The following is a 22,907-nucleotide window of genomic DNA, read 5'->3' on the forward strand; positions in this document are numbered from 1 at the left end:
GGGTGCATACTATTTGTTCTATTATGTATATTTTGAATTTATCATAATAAAAGGATTTTTAAAAATAATTTGAAAGATTATCACTAACAAAGGTAAAAATATATTAACTTGTGTTTTACAAGTGTTTTGAATAGCCACACTGCAAACTTAGTGTCTCCTCTGATTTACAGTGAAAATTCCAGTGATGACATTTTACAGCCTTTATAAATTCCATTCCAAAACCTCAAAAGATCTTAAAATTATACTACTAATTAATCCCCTTTCAATAAAAGTAATAAATGGCTCAAACAGAAAGCAGGGGGAAAAAACCTACACAAAGATTTACATTATGGCAAAACGGTAGTCAGGTCTGAGTTACCTAACACCAAATGAGAATGAGAAAACTGAAACCATTGATAGTCTAACATCTCACATGGGCATTCAGAGTGCATCTGAATGCAAATCTCCCCAGACAGTAGAAGGTTTTGCTGCAAGGCCCCTGCATGTCTGGGATGGGGTCTTAAGTCTCCCTCCTGTGTGCCCTCAGAGTGGATCACAACAGCCCAATTCAGATTTCTCCTCTGAACTCCAGACCCACGTGGCCACCTGCCTTCAAGATCAGTGACTTTTTTATTTCCTGAAGTAATTTTGAAAAACTAGGCCTCCGTTTCACATTTTATATATAAAGCTGACAAATTTTTGGTAGTAGTTTTAAGGAGTGGCAAAAATGTAAACTTCTGGCATATGTGTAAATACTGACATTTTAAAATAAAATGGCTACACCATTCTTTGGAAACAAAATACCAGAGATTAGATACTCATCATCATGCATTTTTTAAGAAGGAAGGAGTTGGGGGTGGGGTTAGCCAAAAGACAAACAACAAGATACAGAAAGAACATATGCCAAGAATCCCTAATTGTGCAACTGCCACCAGAACAACACAGGGGTACCATCTCAGGCCCCCAAGTAAGCCAGACAGCAGAAAAGGGACAGGTGCATTCTTTTCTAAGTAATTTAACATTTTTTAGAATGGCATTAAATAGCTGTGGGAATAAATCCAATCTTATTTAATACTGTAATCTAATATATTCTTTTCCTAATTTTGAAATAATTTCAGACATAGAAAGAAAAGTTGTAAAAAAAATTATACAAGGAGTTCCAGTACAGTTTCACAGAGCTTTCCCCAAAAGTAATATAACCATAGAATGATCAAAGCCAGGAAATTAACATTGGTACAATATTTTTAAATCTATAGATGTTACTTGAATTGCTCCTGATGTCTCACCCACATCTCTTTTCTGGTCCAGGACCCAATCCAGAATTCCACATAGCATTTAGTTACCATGTGTCCTTCCTCTACTCCAATCTGCAGCAGTTACTTAGTCTTTCTTTGGCCTTCGTGACCTTGGCACAAGGTAGAGTACTGCTCACTCGTTTTGTAGGTCTTTCAATTGTCTGTTCTCCTCATGTTTAAAATCAGGTTACACATTTTTGGCATCATAGATCTCGTCTATTAGTTGGCTGAGAGTTTTTATCACAAAAATTTATTTCTATATATGCTACAAACCCCATAATACATTACTATTATTTTTGCATTAAACAGTCTGTTAGCTTTGCAAGACACTTTTAAAAGAATAAAAATACTTACCCACATATTTACCATTCCTGTCATTCTTCATCTCTTTATGGAGATCCAAACTTCCATCTGGTATCAATTTCCTTCTGACTAAAGGACTTCCTTCAACATTTCTTACAGTCAGGTCTTCTGGCCATGATGTCTCTCAGTTTTATCTGAAGAAGAATGTATGATATTGTCCCACAGGTCACTGAAGCTCTAGGCAATTTTTTTTCCCTCTCAGTCTTTTTTCTCTCTGTTTAATTTTGGATAGTTTCTACTGCCGTGTCTTCAAATTCACTGATCTTTTCTTCTGTATTGTCTAGTCTGCTGTTAATTATATCCAGTGTATTTTCATTGCAGAAATTATATCTTCTTTTGAAGTTCCATTTGGGTCTTTTTTTAAATCTTTTCTTTCTTTCCTCATCATGCTTAGGTTCTCCTACACTTTTTTGAATATACACAGCACATTTATAATGGCTGTTTTAACAATCATCTGTTAGTTATTTCTGTCATTTCTGGATCTCTTCCTATTATTTTTCTGCTCATTATGAGTTGCACTTTTCTGCTTCTTTGCATGCTTTATTTTTTATTGGATGACAGACATTGTGAATTCCGTATTGTTGGTTGCTAGGTTTTGTTGTAGTCTATTAACTAGAGTCGATTTTGTTCTGATGCAAAATTAAGATACTTAGAATCAGTTGGATCCTTTTGAGGCTTGTTTTCTAACTTTTTTTTTAGAGTGGGTCCTGAGAAGCTTTCAGTCTAGGACTAATTTAGTCTGATTACTAAAAACTGACACGTTTTCCAAGGATCCCACCCAACCACCCAAGTATTTACGAGGTCTTTGCACTTTGGCTGGTGGAAATGCAAACCAATCCCAGCCCTGTATGAGAACTGTTGTGCCGCCTTCTTTCAGGTAGTTCTTTCCCTGGACTTCAGGAATTTCCTCTCACACATGTGCAGAGCATCCTCAGCAGGTCTCTGTAGCTCTCCCTCTGTGCAGCCCTCTCCTCGCCAATACTATGGCCCACAAATTCTACCCACTTTGGCTTCTCTGGACTCTTATTGGTGTCTCAACTCAGTGAGGCCACTAGACTCTGTTTAGGTTCCCCTTCCCCATCCTGAGTTATTTCCAGTTGGTAAACTCGTGTAACTGGAGGCCTCACCATGTTTGTTCTCCTCCTCCAAGGAATCGTAAGCCTGCCAATGTCTAAGAACTATGGTTTAATATATTTTCTTCAATCTTCCAGTTGTTTAAGGTAGAAGCATAAATCCAGTTCCTGTTACTTCATTTTGATCAAAGTTTTATCTTTTTATTTTGAAATAATTTCAAAATGACAGAAAAGCTGCAAGAACTCCTGTATATTCACTGTTCAGATTCCATTGCCAACTGTCCCAGGAACGACCTTTGCAGGAAAAGGATCCAAGCCAGGATGATGCATTGCACTCAGTGGCCATGTCTCCCTTGTTTCTTTCAACCAGGAATAGGCCCTTAGACATGCCTTGACTTTCATGACCTTGACAGTTTTAAAGGCGACAGGCCAGTCATTTCGTGGAATGCCCCTCAATCTGGATTTATCCGATATTTCCTCACAATTAGACCAGCCTGTGCATTTTTGGCTGGAATATCATAGAAGTGATTCTGTGTTCTTCTCACTGCATCCTGTCACATGGCACAGGATATCAATTTGTACCATTATTGATGATGTTAAACTTGATCACTGTGTTAAGATGGTGTCTGCCAGGCTCAACTGCAAAGTTACATTTTTCTCCCTTTTAATTAATAAGTGTTTAGTGGAGAGATTCTTTGAGACTATGCAAAATCCCATCCCTCAATCCATTCTTACCCACTGGTTTTAGCCTCAATTGATTTTTTTGGTCTGAAGCAATTATTACCATGATGGTTGCCAATTAGTGATTTTCTGATCCCATCATTCTTTCTACATTTATTAGCTGACATTCTACTGCAAGGAAAATTTTCTCTTATCCCTTTTTCATTCATCTATTTTTTTTTTTTTATCAGTGTATACTCATAGGTTCCCATTTTATTCAATGGGTTGTAATCTGTTATCATCAATATTTACTTTGATACTCAGATCGTCCCAGATCTGGCTAGTGGGTACACCTTTGAGCTCACTTCCGCGTTCCTGTGACCTATCACCATCATTGTTCAGGCACTCCCTCACTTCCTGGTACAATCGGATGTTCCAGGCTTACTTTGTTCTCTCCCTGCTCTAGCCCTGGAGTCAGCCATTTCTCCAAGCAGCTCTGTCCTTTTAGTGGAGAGTGATATTTTCAAGAGCTGGGTGTTAGGTGTGCTCACTGCAACTGGCCATAAGTGAACACGTACAAAAATATACACACACCTCTATTTGCTTCTCTATCTAGCTCAACACAGTAGATTCCACACTAACAGCCCTGTTGCAGTCCAGCCCCAGGGGATCATCCTGGCTATCCCCGTTCCATACCTGGACCTCCCTTCTCCAATGGTAAGAAAACGGACTCCCACAATACTCAGTGTATCTACCTGCTCAGTCTCCCTGTATGTTGCCACCTCCCAAACTCACCAGGCGCTGCCTCACTCACATTCCCTCCTCACACCATCCATGGCTCCACTGGGCTACCTTCCTACTCCACTTGGGGCTGCCTGACGGCTTTTTGAATGAAAAGGCAGGCAAGCAGACACATTTTGCTTTTAAAACAAAGATATATTCATTCATTTCTGCATTGATAAAACCCTAGGGTTTAGAATGAAATAAACACTATAACCAAAACTGCAGATATTGAAAGGGAAATTAAATTCTCTCACTTAAAATTTGATTTATCTTCCTCAAAAAAGCAAATAAATTCATGTCCAGTTGTCATCAGGTACATTTAAGAACTTAGGCAATTTATTTCTCTAGTCTAAGCTATCTTCCAAAAGCTACCTTGTGCTATTTATTCCCTAAATTTTTAACCTCAACTGTAATAAAATGGAACGGCTACTTTGAATGTATGCATCATGCTGTATACTATTAAATATCAGTTTTCAGTAAAACTACCCCCAATAAACCAAAGGATTAACACTAAATTTTGTATCATAAATTCAATGTGCCACTTTCTTCTACATAAGAAAAATTATTTCAAGTTATTCCCGCTATGAACTTCAAAAAGATATAGTTATCCTAGAAATTGGTCATCTGCTAGTCTGTGCCTAATAGCATGAAAACTTCCCTTTCCAGTGTTTCTTAAATTTCAGAGCTTGCAGACCCCTAAGAATTCATCTCTGGATCCCTCAGTGTGAAAAACAATTCATTACAAGGTCAATACGGGCATGTAGGTGACACTAGGTGCCAACAGCCTGTACATGCAAAGTGCAAATTCAGATACTGCAATCCCAAAGCATAGCTCAGTCACAGGGTCAAAGATCTAGGTTATTTTTTTAATATCACCATAAAAACAAAAACATAGATTTTTAAAAAAATTCCTAGAGATCTCACAACTCCTACCTAAGGCCGTATCTGTGGACTCCATGTGAGGAACACTGCCCCATTATTCTATTATAATGCATATTCTGTCCAACGCATATATCAGGAAGTATAATTTCAAGCTCTTCTCACTGACGAATAGAAAAACTTTTAAAACAGCATTTTCCATTCAGCAATTTCCTCCATCACATAATATGGACACCAGGGCTTGTCTATGAAACAAAATCTGATATTCTAGAACATGTCAGGTGGCAGTCCACTATAAAGTTCAATGCCCTAAGAAAGATTTCCTAAACACCAAAACCACCTAAATTCAGAACCCTGCATTTTTAAAACTTTCCTCTAAATATCTTTAAAATGTGAGCATTCCTACTGCTAAAAAAAAAAAAAAAAAAAATTGGTTAAGTTTATAAATGTACCCTATCTTTTAGAAGGATTATATGTGGTATTTTGAGTTTTTGTTAGAGTTGTTTCATTCTGTTTTGTTTGCCACGTGTCTGAATAAGAAGTACTCCTAGACCTAAAGGTAGGCAAAGGTATGGGCAAGAATGGATTGAAACTTTTAAGAGAAAAATGACCGGAAAAGAAAGGCATTGACAAAAACCAAAATTCTCCACAATCTAGTCAATTGTCCTAGCCATCTCCCAAGCAGTGCTTCAGCATGTAATAATCCTCTTCTAAAATTTCAGTGCTCACAAAGGGGTGGTGAAGTTGTATACTGCATTCAAAGGTCACGCATCACCTTCAAGTGTCGTCATCAATATACATCAGCAAAACTATCAAGAACAATCATTTTTTATTAAACATGAAATTGTAAATAAAACTTTAGAAACACCTAGTCTTCACAGCCATCTAATTAAAACATGGTCCTACTGTTCACTGCTAAAACGAAGCTTGAGAGACTCACTCCTATCCATTGTTAATATGTCAGTAAATGAGAAATCACAGTCACTTCGGCCCAGAGCAGGCACAGTCCCAGACAATGGAGCATGTGTGTGTTCAGACAATTGTTCTGGGAGTGCTGCAGAAGTGGATAAGCCACTTTGCCTTGCTTGATGGCACCACATAAAGAGGACCGTTGGCTGTCCCATCTAGCTTTCCACATGCTAATATGCACTGGATCTTGTCTCTCCTCTCTCCACTGAGGGGGACAAATAAGAACTTCTTTGCACCTAAGAAGTGTGCAATCTCATTTCTCACCAAGAGTAAGCTTTCAAGACAAACTCTGTGACCAGGGAGCGGGTTGCGAGCACTCTGCCATTCCCTAATGCTGTGGCGCCAGGCCAAAGGCAGGCAAGCATGGAGCAGATGGAGTCCTGGCAAGGTCTCCGCTGTCCCTGCATTAGCAGCATCTGCTCATTACTCAGAACCTTCGCCTGCTTTATCTAATGCTCCAGGAAAAGCATTTTGATTTGATTCATTTCGGTACGGTAACGTGCAACACAATTAGTGGTAAAATCAAACTGGAGGACGGCCAGTGCTGACAATCGGAAACAAGGCAGAAGAAATATGAGGCCAGTGGGTTGGAATTCAAAAAAATCACAACTGTGGATCACCTTGCCAAATCTCAACACCCCAGGTGCGTGTACAGTGTTCCTGCAGGGCAAGGAGGCTAAAAAGGATGGAGGGATGACTTACTTTCTCCCAAAGCAGGTTACATCTCTCCCCCTGGATCCTCCTTCCACGGAGAATGCGTGTGTAGACTACCAAGGGGGCTTGGTGGCTACAGAGCTTCACTTTGGTATAACCAGAGAGCTAAAGTTCATTAACTCATTTTATTACCTTATTCTTCTTTTCTGTGGGCACAGTCACGAATTTTATACAGCAGACCTCACAAAGTAAATTTCCTTTTTGCCATGTTTTTGCCTAAGAAGTGCTAGTTAGCTGCTCCTGGAAAGGAACAATATAAAAATGTGGGCTGGACTATTTGATTCTGTCTTTGGCTAGAAGTAGCTATTCATGAAAATGTTGGTACAAATATCATAGCGTCAATCTGCTAAACTGAAGTGAGAGCAAAGATAAAGCCACCTGACGTCTGGGGAAAGAATGAGAAGTTGTTTATCACAGAAATAATAACCACCCAGATCAGACTGGTAAAACAAGCTCAGCATGAGAGAGAAGAAAGAAAACACAAGAGCTCTTATAAAAGAAATAACCTTTAATACCAAAGTGAACTTGAGACAAAAACCAAAGATTTCACTGTAAACACTGCAGCCTTGGAGGAACTATAGATTTTACCTAATTATAGAGTAATCATCTTCCCGAGCATGATATGAAACCCAAAAGGTCAGACTGACAAACTTAACGATATAAACTTAAAACTGCCAGACAGACCAAGTGAAACAGAACATAAAGTCATGAAACAGACCCAGACACAAAATGAATCTCCTATCTAAAAGCTTATAAAGACATCACCTCAAACCAGGGAGGTAGAGAAGGGCTTTCTAAGGAGAGGCTGGACAAAAGATATCCTTGGATCCTTATGTCATACTAACCCAGAATGAATTCTATATTGATCAAGATAAAAAACATTAAAAACCAGCCATAATAGTAACAGGAAAAAAAAAAAAAAGAAAGAAAGAAGGAACTAGGGCCAGGTGCAATGGCTCACACCTGGAATCCTAGCACTTTGGGAGGCAGAAGGATCACTCTAGCTCAGGAGTTCAAGACCAGCCTGAGCAAGAGTGCGACCTCATCTCTACTAAAAATAGAGAAACTAGCCAGGCGTGGTGGCATGCGCCTGTAGTCCCGGCTACTTGGGAGGCTGAGGCAGGAAGACCACTTGAGCCCAGGAGTTTGAGGTTGCAGGGTGCTAAGATGATGCCACTGCACTCTAGCCATGGCGACAGAGAGACTCTGTCTCAAGAGGGGAGGGGAGGAGAGGAGAAAGAACTGTAAGTAGCACATACACGTATTTTAAAAATTCAATCTCTCTCACACTAAGAGAAATGTAAATTAAAACTACATTCAGAGACCATTTCTTATCCATCAAATTGACAAATGCCCAAAAGTATGAAACATAATTTGCTGGTAAAACTCTGAGGGTATGAGCATGCCCATACCTTGTTGGTAAGAGTGTAAAATAGTATAACCCCATCTGCATTTACCCTGTGACCCAGAAATCCCTTTTATAGGAAACCATCCCTCCTGCACTCACATGAAATATCATCTGTACAAGGTTTTTCACTATGACACTGTTTGTAACAGCAAAAGATCAGACACAACATGGCTATTCTTTAGTAAACCACAATACTTGGACATGATGGAATATCACGTGAGAGTGAAAATGGGCCATTCTCTTTACACAATCTTTCAAGATATGTTAATTAGCCAAGAAGCCAAGGTAGAATAATGTAAAGTAAATAAGATGATATCTTTTGTTTAAAAGGAGAGAGGGGAATAAGGATATTCATATTTGCTTATGTTTGTAATACTGAAATACAAGGATATACAAGAAAGTAAAAAATAGGGTTACTTCAGAATGGAGTGAACAAAAATGGGTGGAAGTGCAATGTCTCAATATCTAACTTCATATTATTTTGATCTTTGAACCCTAAAAATGTATTAGTCAAAAATATTAAATTACAAAATACGACCCACTCACTTATGGCTAGAAAAATTAAAAACCAGTCATACACACGTGCACATAAAACTACCTTTTACAAAAATAAACCATAAACAAAGTCTACTGAAGAAAAATGACAAACTGAAAAAATATCTGAAATATATGTAGCAAAGGTTATTTTCTAAGCCCTTTCTTAAAAAAGAGAAAAACCCAAAAGATAAATGAAAAGAGGCACGAACAAGTAATATGCAGAGAAAGAAATAGAAACAACTAAAAACACAGTGAGAAGATGTCCATATTACTTATAATTAAAGGCAGGCAAACAAGGCCAGGCGCAGTAGCTCACACCTGTACTCCTAACACTCTGGGAGGCTGAGGCAGGAGGATGGCTTGAGCTCAGGTGTTCAAGACCAGCCTGAGCAAGAGCGAGACCCGTCTCTACTAAAAATAGAAAAAATTAGCTGGGTGTGGTGGTGCACGCCTATAGTCCCAGCTACTCAGGAGGCTGAGGCAGGAGATCACTTGAGCCCAGGAGTTTGAGGTTTCAGTGAGCTATGATGACACTACAGCACTCTAGCCCAGACAACAGAGTAAGACCCTGTCTCAAAAAAAAAAAAAAAGCAAACAAAAACAACAGTAAAACACCATTTTCATGTATTGGTCATATAGGAAAGAACAGTCACGCTCATATGCTTTTGGTGAGACTAAACTGGCAAAACTTTCTTGAGGGCAATCTGGCAATATTTATCAAAACCTAAGGCAGCCATAGCCTCCAACTCAGCAATCACTAGCATTTGAGCCAGGGCTATACTTGCACAAGTCCATCATGGCATTTGTTCAAGGATTATCGCTTGCAATACTGTTTTCAAAGACAAAAATAAACAACTCAAATGCACATCAATACTGGCCCTAATAAATAAATTACAGCACAGACACATAATGCAATATTACACAGGCATTAAGAATAAGGTTTACCCTATAAGTGCTAATATGGATGATCACCAGTATGTGTCATGAGGTGAAGAAAGGTACAGAAAAGTAGAGTGGGACCAATGTGTATGATGTGAGAAGGCCTTGAGATGTGGGGAAAAGGAGGAACATTTAGACTTCTTTTTGGATATATTTTCTTTGACGTCTGATATACATTTTTGCTCTATTTGAATTTTACCAATTTTTTTTTTTTTTTTGAGACAGAGTCTCATTCTGGTGCCCAGGCTATAGTGCCATCCCATCAGCCTAGCTCACAGCAACCTCAAACTCCTGGGCTCAAGCAACCCTCCTGCTTCAGCCTCCCGAGTAGCTGGGACTACAGGTGTGTGCCACCATGCCCGGCTAATTTTTCTATTTTTAGTAGAGATGGGGTCTTGCTCTTGCTAAGGCTGGTCTCAAACTCCTGAGCTCAAGTGATCCTCCTGCCTCAGCCTCCCAGAGTGCTAAGATTATAGGCATGAGCCACCACAGCCAGCCAAATTTTACAAATTTTTTAAACCAAGTATTTAAAATATATTGGCAATCACTTGCCAAACATTTACCAAAGAACGTAGATTCTTCTTCATATCTACATTGTTCCCCAATATTTCTATGCAACAATGGGGATGAGGGCAACAAAAACAATTTTAACCAACAATATGAGGCCAGCAGCAGGCCTGCCATGGTGACTCACACCTATAATCCTAGGACTCCGGGAGGCCGAGGTGTGAGGATCGCTAGAGCTCAGGAGTTCAAGACCAGCCTGAGTAAGAGCGAGACCCTGTCTCTACTCAAAATAGAAAATAATTAGCCAGGCGTGGTGGCGTGCACCTGTAGACCCAGCTACCTAGGAGACTGAGGCAGGAGGATCGCTTGAGCCCAGGAGTTGGAGGTTTCAGTGAGTTATCATGATGCCGCCACACCCTAGCCCAGGCAACAAGAAAGACTCTGTCTCAAAAAAATAAATAAAAATAAAATAAAGCCAGCAGCAGCACACTTGCACGTCACCTCAAGCTGTATTTTCAAGCTCACAAGATGAGAGATGTGGGCTGCAAATAAATTGGGTGCACATTTCCACAAGCGTCTCTGTGTTCAGGACTCATAAACAGCACTACCACGCAGCATGGCCTGGGAGACACAATCAGTTCTGGATTCACTACTGACTTCAACCTCAAGCAAATTATTTAGCTGGTTTCTTTGGACTTCAGTTTCCCCATTTATAGAAGAGTATGTGTGTGCACATTCATGTGTGTGAATGGCAGGGTGAGGCTATGAAATGATTCTAAAACTGCATGATTCTACCCTAAAAGTACTGCAACCTTTGCATTGGTGTTTTGAAAAAAAAAAAAAAAAAAAACAAAAAAACAACTCACCAATAATTTGTAAAGTAGCAAACATGATCAAGCTGCTCTTATGTTATCTATCCAGGATCTCAATAAACATATCTCCAATATTAATAATTATGCCACAGTAAAAGCTTAGCTAAATTTCTATAGGCTGAAAAGAAAAACAGTGTCTACTAACATCAAACTGAAAGAACAGAGTTCATGTTGCTAAAAGTAATAAAAACATTTTCAAGATCTCAGTCCTAATTTTTATTTTAAAACAGTATATGGATATAAAATTCACCACAGTCACTTTACTACCGTTTTGCCCGTGTCAACTGCTGATGTTACACTGACTCTAAAGATTTGCAATGGCGCCATGATATCAACACTAACATCCCAAAATATGTTGTGGGCCAACTTTCAGGCAAGTAGGGAAACAAAAGCTTTTGGAGATTCAAAACTTTACAATGTAACAGGGGTTAGGAGCATGAGAGACAGGTGTATAGGATATCACAGCCATTGAAATTATTATCTCCATTAGCTATAACCTGTGAAGTATCTCTTTACATAAGAGAAACTAGTTTTAGACTATTCTTATCTCGTTCAACAAACCCATGGCTGTTCAAAAAGAATTCTATCAGTGCCAAAGAGAAAACATATTATTAGCAATTATCATCTATGGTATATAAGTGCCAGGAAAAGGTAGGCATTGACTTTTATTTTTCTATTTCCATATTTGTCAATAGATTGTCTATGTCTATCCCCTTTTCACTATTCTCTTTGGGCTGAGCTAAGGCTAAAGGAAAAGTAGGCCAAGTATATTTAATATTTTACACCAAACAAGTTATCTGCTTAAGATGGCTTGGCCAGCCTTGTGTCTGGCACTAACACCCAGCCTGACAGTTCCAGTAGGAATTAAACACCAGTTTTAATGGGTGCTGTGTTCCAATGCCTACTAATGCATTGAGGATTACTGGCCAACTTCTTCACATAAAGGCAAAAGTGAGTATGTGTGTGAACATGTGTGTGTGCCCACATGTACGTATGGAGGGATTACAGGGGGGAGCCAGCCACAGCTGCTTAATTTTTGTAAAGCTTTTTTTTTTTCCTTAATAGGGAGGAGGGTTGTGGTTACTTACCATCCTCATAAGCCGCTACCGCCAGTGAGCTGTTTATCCTCACAAAGGAGACATATGGCTGCATTCCAGACTCATCCTCCTCATACTCTGATTCCAGAAAGGGGGCTACGTAGTCCCAGGTGCGGGTGTCCCACACTCTCACGTCCCCTGATGTATATCTGGAAAAGAAGGACACACTTGGTTCCAGAAGGGGACTGAAGAACAGGGCCGTGGTGGGGGAAATGTGGAGGGCCTTAAAAAACAACAGGGGAATAAGATTTGGTCGGTGTGGAACCACTCCTGCGGCACTGTTTAGACGAGTAATTCCAACAGGAGAAAATGTCAACTAGATGACAGAAGGCTGTGAATGCGTTTCACATTCTCACAGCACAATGGTGACAATTTGAAATGAGAAAATGATAATAAGAAGTGGGTATCCAGATCTCCTTGCTTTTCCTTTTACACTATTATAACCAATCTGCTACTGTAAGTTCTCCCACTAAAGGGATCACTAGCAGAAATTTGTATAAGCAACACTATTTACCCACCAACACACACACACACACACACACACACACACACACACACGAAAGACAGAGATGCTGCAGAGATACTAAGAACTAACGTCTTACAGGCACAGGCTTTCTAATACCTCATCCATGCATCAGATTTGACTGATTAAAGTCCCTGAAGACTCATTGATTTGCAGAAACAATTAAATCTTGCCTTTAGCAGCCAGACAGTGCTGCCTTCTCACGAAAAGCTCTTGCCGAATGCATGACACTCCCTGATTTTGCCTACTTAGAAAACAAGAGCGCTCACTCTCTGCTATCACTACTGCCATTCCAATAAATGACTCTCTCCATCAAAGCCAAGGCAGGGACAGAACCTGCTCAGACACAAGGCCCCCAGGATAATGGAATGGACAGATGATGAGATGGGGTGATGCCTGCCACTGGTATTTAAGTTCAGTTGCTTACATCTGCTAGAGAGAGGTTCATTCCACACGTAAAGCAACTGTGTGTCATAGGGGCGGACGGGAGAAATGCCTCTAAGGCCTCATGCTGTATCCACACAAACGCGAAGATAGGCAGATGATTTTAACGGGTTCACCGTCTTCCTGAGGCCCTAGCCATAGTTCCTTCAGGGTTTCTTTGTAGAGCTGAATGAGATAACCTCTGAGATTCACTGAATCACTGAAATCTATGACATGATACCTTTATGAAATAGCTATAGAAGATCAATCTCAGGTAAGATTTCTTGATAAAGAAACTAAGAATGCTCTGATTCAGGAGTGCTCATTTACTAGTACTCCCCCAGATTATTAATCTACAGTAAATACATATATTACACAATCCAAAGGTCGTCCTGTCACACCAATTCTCCAGGTCAGAGAACTCGGCTCTCTACCTACAGGACAGTACTTGGAGCGTGCACGTGGTATAGAGAGCACAATTGGAGAGACGTGCTTTCTATAACTAGGTGCTGTACCTCTGACCACTGATCCTCTGGTAAACAGCAACGCTCACAGCACAAGGGTCCTTGAGCCTGGCAATGAGCAAGCAAGGGCAGATACTGACATCACTCCGGCCAAAGCACGGCCACTGGTTCCCAGGCTCTCGGGCAGTGGGCCAATCACCCTTCTCCATTGGGAGCCCTATACCAGAACACATATCCCATACCCCACTGCACCCAAAATAGTGGGCTCCACTTGACACCCTGAAAATAACTTGGGCCATTCTCTGCAGTAAGGCCACTTGCTTAGCTACAAAGACAATGAATAGAGCTAACAGCTTGAATTTCTAGATTGTGTGTGATTAGATTCTTAAGGTTAAATTCTATGTGAAAGGAACTAGCTGATTCAGAAAAGATAAGAAGGATGGCAAAATCTTTCAGAAATACAGAGAAGGTAAGTGAGAGAAAGAAAAAGAAAGCAAATTTAGGAGATCAGAGAACTAAAGAACTTTGAGAAAAAGAAGTGCACAAACCAGGAAAATGTATTTACTTCCTGTCAGTCTTGGTCATTCTGTTTTTCAGTAATGTGTATTACACCACATGTTCTTCTCGCTGCTCTCTGTGGCGCCCCCTTAGGGGCCACAGTGGGAGGACAGAGTGTAGAGCAGAGTTTTGATGGCCTGAGCTCCAGCCACTGTAACACAAAGAAAGAGTTCCCAGGCGAAGCAACAGCAAACAGAGCAAAGCTTGAAAGAAGGTGCTTTACCTGCTGGAGCAGACAGAAGTGAACTGAGAAGTACAAACTGTTGGGCCCATCCTTATATGGGGAGGGGGGGAGAAGAGGAGAGAGGGAGGGAAGGGATCCCATGAGAACAGCACTCTATTAACATCTAAAAGGTTCCTGATGAGCCTTTCTTCCATAAAGAAAGATTCCCCGCTCATACTATGCATGCTCCCCTCAACCAGCTTCAGATCACCACCAAGCTATCAATATAATCAATTGTATCATCCACCCCAGGTCCCTGACAGGAAAACAGAGGGGCCCCTTCAACTCTGCCCTTGCCTACCACCCACGCTGCGACCTACGCTCCCGGCTCTTTCTGTTCTCATTCCCAGAGAGGCCGTCCTGGTTCGAAGCCCTCAACACTTCCCCCGACTGTTACAGGCTCCCTGCTTCTCAGCAGCACACACCTTCCAACAACCTGTGCAAGCCAAGCCCTCCAAAATACTTGACCGCATGAATCTGTCTTCTGGAAACACGCCATTTCTCCCTCACCCACCATGAGGTAGGTCACTAGACCATATCCCCTCACTATGATCCACCTTGATGGCAACCTGGACGTTTCCCTCATGTGATATTGTGTGTATGACTATCTTACTGTTCATCTCCCCACCAGCCTATGAGCCTCTGAGGTCAGGGTGTTATTCACAGCTGTACATCTAATGACTAGAACTGTGGTCCCCAACTCCCGGTACCAGTCCCAGGCCTGTTAGGGACCGGGCCACAGAGCTCTGTCACCCGGTCCTTCCTCCTCCATCCATGGAAAAATTGGAACTAGGGGGATACACAGTAGGAGGTGAGCATGCAAAGCTTCATCTGTATTTACAGCCACTTCTCATCACTGTGGAAAAATTGTCTTCCATGAGACCAGTCCCTGATGACAAAAAGGTTGGGGACTGCCAGACTAGAAGGACAATAATCAGATGAAAACAGTGCTTGACACACACCCAGGGAGCCCTCTGTAAGGTCTTCTCTCTTAATGCCTTATTGATAAAGGTTAAATTATGAGGCCTGCTGAAAACACTCCACAGATGAGCTTCCAGCCTTCTCTCCAACTTCACTTTCCCTTCCTTAGCACGAGCCAGTATCCAGACAAGCTTCCAAACACTCTTGCCTCTGAACCCCAGCTCCATCATCCACCTTCCTGGAGTGCGTTCCCTCCTCAGCACCCACCCTGGTGGGGCTCCACCTTGGCTGCACATCTGAACCACCTGGAATGCTTTTTAAACTCCCTATACTCTAGCACATCCCAGACCAATTAAACCTAACTGTCTAGGGTGGGACCAGGCATCAGTGTTTTCGATGTGCAGCCCAGATTGAGAACCACTGACCTGGCAGAAACCTACCAACTGCTCAAGGTCTAGCACGGGCCCTCCCCTCCTCCACAAAGGCTTCCCTGACTCAATTACTATGCCCTTTATTTCAAGAAATGACATGCATTGCTATATTCCATACGTATGACTAAAAAGTCCTCGAGAGGGCTCTGCTGTACCTCCATGACAGCTCCTTGCACACAGATTGACTCTGTATTAAGCACACAAAAATAAATGGTGATTAAAAGGGAATGTCCACAAGTAACAACCTGACTGGTTTAAGGGACACCTCTTTTTATTTCCCCAGCCCACCCTCCTGTGCTAATGATTAGTGAAACACCCAGAATGCATACATCAAGGTGCACTAGACTTCTTGCACTTATTTCCAAACTGATTACGATAATCTCTATAAAACATGGGATAAGCTCAGTTATCTCAGTAAACATGAAATTCTCCATAGATACCTATTTCAATTAACTCTTCAAGGCCAAAGAGCATGATAATAACATAAATGTTTTGCTGCAAAATGACTCAGGAGGTAAAATATAAAAGCCTCTGTCTCCTATATTGATGGAACAGAGACTAAATATCCTATTTCAGTGGGTCCCGAGTCATGACTCAGCAGCAGGCTCCCAAACTGAATACGCTATAATACAGTGAAAGCCACTATAGCATGAGAGTCAGACTTGGCACTAATGAATTTGTGCTAAAGAAAGAGACATTTTCAGGAGAGTAAAACATGGTTGGGGCAGGAGGACTTGGACCAAACCCTAAATGTGATCTAAAAGTGCTTAACCACATTGGCCAGGAGAAGCAAGAACAGATATTGAGTGGAGGTAGGGAAAAGGCTGATTTTTATCCAGAGCTCCAGATGTCTTTATTGCTGCCTAATGACAATTACACTCAACCAATTAAGACGCCACTATGACAGTTGCATTGTCAGTAAGCCTTTGGACCCCAATGTTGATGGCTCTCTAATTAGTGTCTGTGCAAAGTACAACTGCAACTAATATACTAGCTGATGTAAGAACACTAAAGAAAAACTGAAGGAGGAAAAAAGTCTTTTCCAAATGAGTAAGGATGGGCCCCAGCCCATGACACAGGCCGGTGAAACTGTATGCTTTCCCCGTCTTTTCTACGCTTGACAAGGTTGAGTTTACCTCTAAATAAATAGGTCACAGACCACAGTTGATTTTTTTTGTTGAACAAATGAGAATAGAACATCTCTCAAGCTCGGCACACCAGAGCAATTGCCAATTTAAAATGATTTACCACCAAAGAGCTTTCATTAACTAGTAAGTTTCCAATAAGGAGACTACTTATTCAGACTAAGAGACTAGAAGAAACACTGTACTGCTAAAAACAACCTTTAACCTTTCTTCTTCATAAATACCCAGCATGAGTTCCATTCCGCTTTCCCATGCCAGCTCTTATTTGCTAAAAACGAAATTCTTCAAGGCTCTTCATAACAACCTGGGGGATTGTTTTAAGAATGCTCACAAGTAAGGTTAAGTGACTTACCCAAGGTCACAAGATACATTTTAGTGGCACAGCTGGGATCAAAATGTGCCCCCGGTTTTTCTCAATCGCTGCTTAGGCAACAAGCCACTCCGCCTCCTCAGATGACAGTGTCTTTAAATAAATACTGCTTTTAAGAACCATCTCCATTTAAGGGTAATATAAGGAATTTATTGTTCTCAATATTGTGACTCAGACTTGCACGACACAGCACCTGACCCTAACTCATCAATCCTACCACTGACTTGCAACTGGAAGGTGAGGAGCTAAAAAACAATCTCAACATGCTGGAATCGGGCCTGCGGGGCCAGGCAGATGCAAGCCGTCCTCCCACTCTTGCTTCTCCGATGATGTAGAAGGGTAGTTAGAACAGCTGATAAAACTTCCCCCTCTACGGGATCATGCGCATACAGCCAACCCCAAAGGAAGTCCCAGTTCTATCCTGACCAGCACCCACAGCAGCCATGAGGAGCCTTGTCATGAGGCCTCAGGTCAGAACAGCAAGTGGTTTCATCTGTGTGTCAAATCCAACAAACTGGTAGTGGCTGCCTACAGCCCTGTGTTGAGAAGGATTCTGAAGCTGTATTCCATTCAGCTTACCAGAAAAATTAATGCTGTAATGGATTTTTAATGACCACAACCAGCTGGGGAGTGAGGAAGGCAGCACCCCTGGCCAAGTCCTAGACATCCTTCCAGACTCAGTTGAAATGCCACTTCCCAGGAGGAACCTGGCCTATTCTGAGCCTGTAAGAGGCACCTCTCCCTAGTGTGTTATGTGCCCTGCTCTTCCCCCACCCTCACGTCTCCCACACTGCTCTGTAAACACCAGTAATTATAGCCCTTGTCAGCCTGTAAACTCCCCATGAGCAGGGGATGTATATGGGGTATTCATCCCTGCTTAGTGAATGTTGACTGAACTGATGAACCTACTGACTTTAAACCTAGAGGAGGGAAGTGGCTTAAAGCCTACTGAGCAACTAGGCAGAGGCCTCTAAAACTACAGTGCCCGCATTTCAAGAAACATTCATGCCCTTAACATGTAGAGGTTTTAAGAACTATTCACTTGCTCCATACTTTCTTCAGTAATACCAAAGATTACAAATCAATAGAAGAGTATTTATTATTTTCCATGAAACATGATTGTGTTGTATTATGCAATTAACAAAATGAACTCAATCCCACAGTGCAGAGTCTTTCTGTGGAAATGCACTACAAACATCGAGTGGAACTTAAGACGCATCAATTGAAAAATAATGAACATCTTAATGGACCTTACGAGATACATGCACTACACACTTAAAACTGTTTTCCATACATCTTGGTTAATCACAATCAATAGAGTCAGAGTCAATGATGATTATGCAGAGTTATTGTAGCTGTGGCCCTTCCCATTATTCCTTGGAGAACCAGAGATGGATAAATGCCATCATGAGTTCACCAGTATTTATTAAGGATATTCTCGAGCTCCTTCATGAAAGATATAACAAATGTAATGCTCTCTCCTCTAGTAGCTTATCAATATCTTACCTCAGACTTATTTACCAGAAGAGCATGTATACTTCACAGCAGAAAATAAACAAACTTTCAAGTATTTTTAAAAAGAGGTCGCTAACGGGTAATGATCAAATTCCTTATGGGCAACAGTCCAATGGCATAATAAGCAGTAGCAAAAATCTACACAAGACTGAAAGTTTTTTAAAAAGGAGAAAGATGGAAAGCATGTCCTTAGTAAGTATATGTATGTGTGACATTTATCTAATACAACTTTATCAACAATCTGTACTTAGAAAGTATCAGTTATCTCAAGAGCCTCAATCCATTGGTATTATCTATTTTTTACACGTTCACACAAAGCTAGCAGAGTATTAGAAACACCATCCTTAAGGACTTCTGTTCCTCAATAGAAAATACTTTAAAATTTAGGGTAAATATAAACTATTTCATATTGAAGGCACTATTAATATTTTGGCACAGTACATAATTGATACAAAGATGCATTTTTAATTATTGGGAAAAATAAAAAAACAGCTAAAAACAAGGTATTTCAAGTTACCTTAGGTGACTACATTTAAACTGATATTTTCCAATAGTTCTTAATTATAAACAGTGATAAAATTCTACTAAAGTAGCAATAGGCAAATTGATCCAAGCAGAGATTCAGACACCAAATTTTACATATATAAACTACAAGTCCCAAATTTTCCTTCCTGTCTACAGAAGACTGGAAACCCTCTCAACTCTGATGTCCGGGTTGTGTGGACAGAGCTAATAAAGATAAAAAACACATATGAATCAGGTCACATCTGGCAGCTGAAGCAGTAGCCAGAATTCACTTGGTAGCTAGAGAGGAGTGGGCAGTTTTGTTATGTATCTACTTGGGCACACTTGCCTCAAAGGGAATGAGACAAAAAACGGGACTACTGAGTATTTTTAGGGAAAGAAGAGAGCTAATATTTTACAACATTAAATGATACAGTTCTCCCTCCAACCACATTTGGCAGAGGAGAAACATGGATACACACTTGCTATTACTTCCAGTAAAGGCAGGAGCTGTGCCAAAAAGGCAGATCACATCAGCAGAAATCAGGAAGAAAACATGTAGTAGGGGTAATGAAAAAATCCTGAACACAAAGAGGATGCTTAATACATTTTTAAACTGAAAGAGGAGAAAAACTGTCCTCTAATGTGAATAGAAAAGTATGTTTTCTTATGCAAACTGAAATGCTTCAGCCTTATGAATCTTAAGTAACAGTGAGGAACTTTATTGCAAAACACCACCATACTCCTGGGCATCTGATAAAAGCTTTTGGAGAGCTAACAGCTTAATGGTTAGCAGAGCTGGCACAGGGGCCTCCAAAGAGCTCCAGGTTCTACCTGAGATGCTCTCGTTCACTAGGTGGCTCTCCTTCACTGCTTATGGCAAATTACACCTAGCCTGACACCTTAGGTTTTCTTACTGTGACCCTCCTGAACTCATGATGTCATCTGTTTGCCACACTCAACTTCCAGAGTGCAACTAGGGAGAAGGAGAACAGTCATCACAAACAAAACAGAGATATTCTCTTATCCCCTTTTCTTCTATTCTTTTTCCTCCAGGAAAAACATGAAACCTTAAAAACATTCTAAAATTCTAAGAGCTGTCACCACCAAAGTGCAAAATAAAACAAAGAAACAAACAAAAGACACGTTTCCTGATCACTTATCAACAAACTTTCTAGATAGTATCTCTTCTTCTAAAACACAAGAAAAATACACACTAAACCTCACTAGCATTTCAGGAGGTTCACAGAGAAAATGCAGACAGACGCTTAACTTTGAGAGAAACACAAATGACTGATTCTGTAGAGACTGATGACTTCTGAACACAAATTTTCTCAAGTTAAAGAAATGGGAAATTTTAGCTGAAAAATCAAAGTAAATGTTGTGTCTGAATGGCTCAGTCGCAGTTAGGAATAAGTCAGAATATGGAATGCCCACTTATCTCAGCAGCAAAGACAATTAACTGGTGCAGCTGTTTTTCTGGGATGCTACATCCCTGCCTAAGGGGCCAAGCGACGCCACAGAAAGGCGAGTGTGAGGGCCAGAGAAGGAGCTCACAGGAGTCCCAGGAAGCTCACAGAGTGTGGGGTCACCAAAGGGGAACTTTCCTTCCACACGCACTTTCCTCAGTTTCCTGGCTACTGGGACTGATGTTAGGCTCTGAGGGAACAAAGATGCTTCACACAGGGTCCCCACCATTCCAAGAGGGGTAAGTCAATAGGACCAAAGGCTGGAGAGGACAAGCCAAAAAAAAGGCCATTGGTTCGTTAACCAAAAGGTCAGTGGTGACCTCTGAGTGTGCAACACAGTGGAAGAGCTGGGATGGAAGCCAGCTTGTGGGAGGTTAGATGGGGAGAGGAAAGAAGGGGGTGGTGGTGTGTGCTCTCATTACACACGGCACTGACAAGAAGATGACAGGGATGGTTTGGAGACTTCGAATCGTAAGGTTGAATTGGAAAGAAGCTGAGGATTATAAAAGTATTTTTAAATAATCTATTAATCTGAAAAATCATAAGAATTCATTCCCCTAAATCCAGTAATTCCATTTATGGGACTCTAGCCTAAAAAATAATCAGGAATGTGAGACTAGGGGAGGATGGAAGAACTCTTTTTTTTTTTTTTTTTTTTTTGAGACACAGTCTCGCTTTGTTGCCCAGGCTAGAGTGAGTGCCGTGGCGTCAGCCTAGCTCACAGCAACCTCAAACTCCTCAAGCAATCCTTCTGTCTCAGCCTCCCGAGTAGCTGGGACTATAGGCATGCACCACCATGCCCAGCTAATTTTTTTATATATGTATTTTTTTAGTTGTCTAGCTAATTTCTTTCTATTTTTTTTTGTAGAGACGGGGTCTCACTCTTGCTCAGGCTGGTCCTGAACTCCTGAGCTCAAACAATCCACCCACCTCGGCCTCCCAGAGTGCTAGGATTACAGGCGTGAGCCACCGCGCGCAGCTGAACTTTAACTCTTTATTTTTATACACTTATATGGAATTTAAAGTTTCTACAATAATTTTTAATTTAAAAATTTTGGCCAGGCACAGTGGCTCACACTTATAACCCTAGCACTCTGGGAGGCTGAGGCAGGAGAATTGCTTGAGGCCAGGAGTTCGAGACCAGCCTGAGCAAGTATGAGACCCTGTCTCTACAAAAAATATAACAGAAAAATTAGCTGGACATGGTGGTCTGTACCTGTAGTCCCAAATACTCGGGAGGCTGAAGCAGGAGGATCGCTTGAGCCCAGGAGTTTGAGGCTGCAGTGAGCTATGATGATGCCACTGCACTCTAGACCAGGTGACAGAGCAAGACCCTGTCTCAAAAAAAGGTTTAATAATTTTTAAAGATTTGTAGTACTAAAAAGGAGAAAAATCTGCATGCTTCTATAAAATATTCATTATATACACAAAACGAAACATAAGCAATGGTTTTAATGTCCATTACTAGGAGAGTAAGAAAATTAGGATTCAAGAAGTTTTTGCTACAAATCAAAAAAAGTAATGAAAAGTATGTAATAACATGAAAAAAATTTCAGTGCAGTGAGGAAAACAAAGCCACAATATAATGTAGGCTATATTATGTAAAAACAGGCATAGAAGAACAAATTGAAAACCAGATACACCAAAAGCCATAATAGGGGTTGTGTTACATGCTAGGATTTAGGTGGCTTTCTCTTCCCTATTTTCTGACATTGTTGAAAAAACAGCATGGCTTTACCACTGCTTTTGTTTTTAAAAAGAAAAGAAATATACATGCCACAAAAGAAAAACCAAAATGACAATATAATATAGAAGGTTTCAGAGCAGCCAACGCAGGCTGGAGAAGAAGGCAGCTCCACCGCCAGCTCTGTGCGTGCGTGGATGTTACAGAAGCACAGCAGAGCGACCCCGTGCACCGCACCCATCCTGGCTCTGAGCCACCTCCGCCTCACACAAAATGAGGATTCCGGAACAGATCATCTCTGAAGTTCCTTCCAGGTTTAAAACTGTATGATTCTAAGTTTAAAAAACTAGAAAATTAGAGAACAGGCTGGGCACAGTGGCTCACGTCTATAATCCTAGCACTCTGGGAGGCCGAGGCAGGTGGATCGCTCAAGGTCAGGAGTTCAAGACCAGCCTGAGCAAGAGCGAGACTCCGTCTCTACTAAAAATACAAAGAAATTATCTGGACAACTAAAAATGTATATATAGAAAAAATTAGCTGGGCATGGTGGCGCATGCCTGTAGTCCCAGCTACTCAGGAGGCTGAGGCAGGAGGATTGCTTG

General features: G+C 41.0%; 1 protein-coding gene across 1 annotated transcript in view; it reads right to left on the reverse strand.

Annotated features, from left to right (window-relative positions):
• Positions 1-22,907, reverse strand: part of FBXW8 (F-box and WD repeat domain containing 8) — a 111,678-nt gene that overhangs the window by 50,421 nt on the left and 38,350 nt on the right. Inside the window, exon 5 of the mRNA XM_012662900.1 lies at positions 12,067-12,224. Within this exon, the coding sequence (XP_012518354.1) occupies positions 12,067-12,224 (158 nt within the window). The remainder of the gene's footprint in view (positions 1-12,066; positions 12,225-22,907) is intronic.

Source organism: Propithecus coquereli, unplaced genomic scaffold (assembly GCF_000956105.1).
Source record: "Propithecus coquereli isolate 6110/MARCELLA unplaced genomic scaffold, Pcoq_1.0 Scaffold789, whole genome shotgun sequence".
Lineage (NCBI taxonomy): Eukaryota > Metazoa > Chordata > Mammalia > Primates > Indriidae > Propithecus > Propithecus coquereli.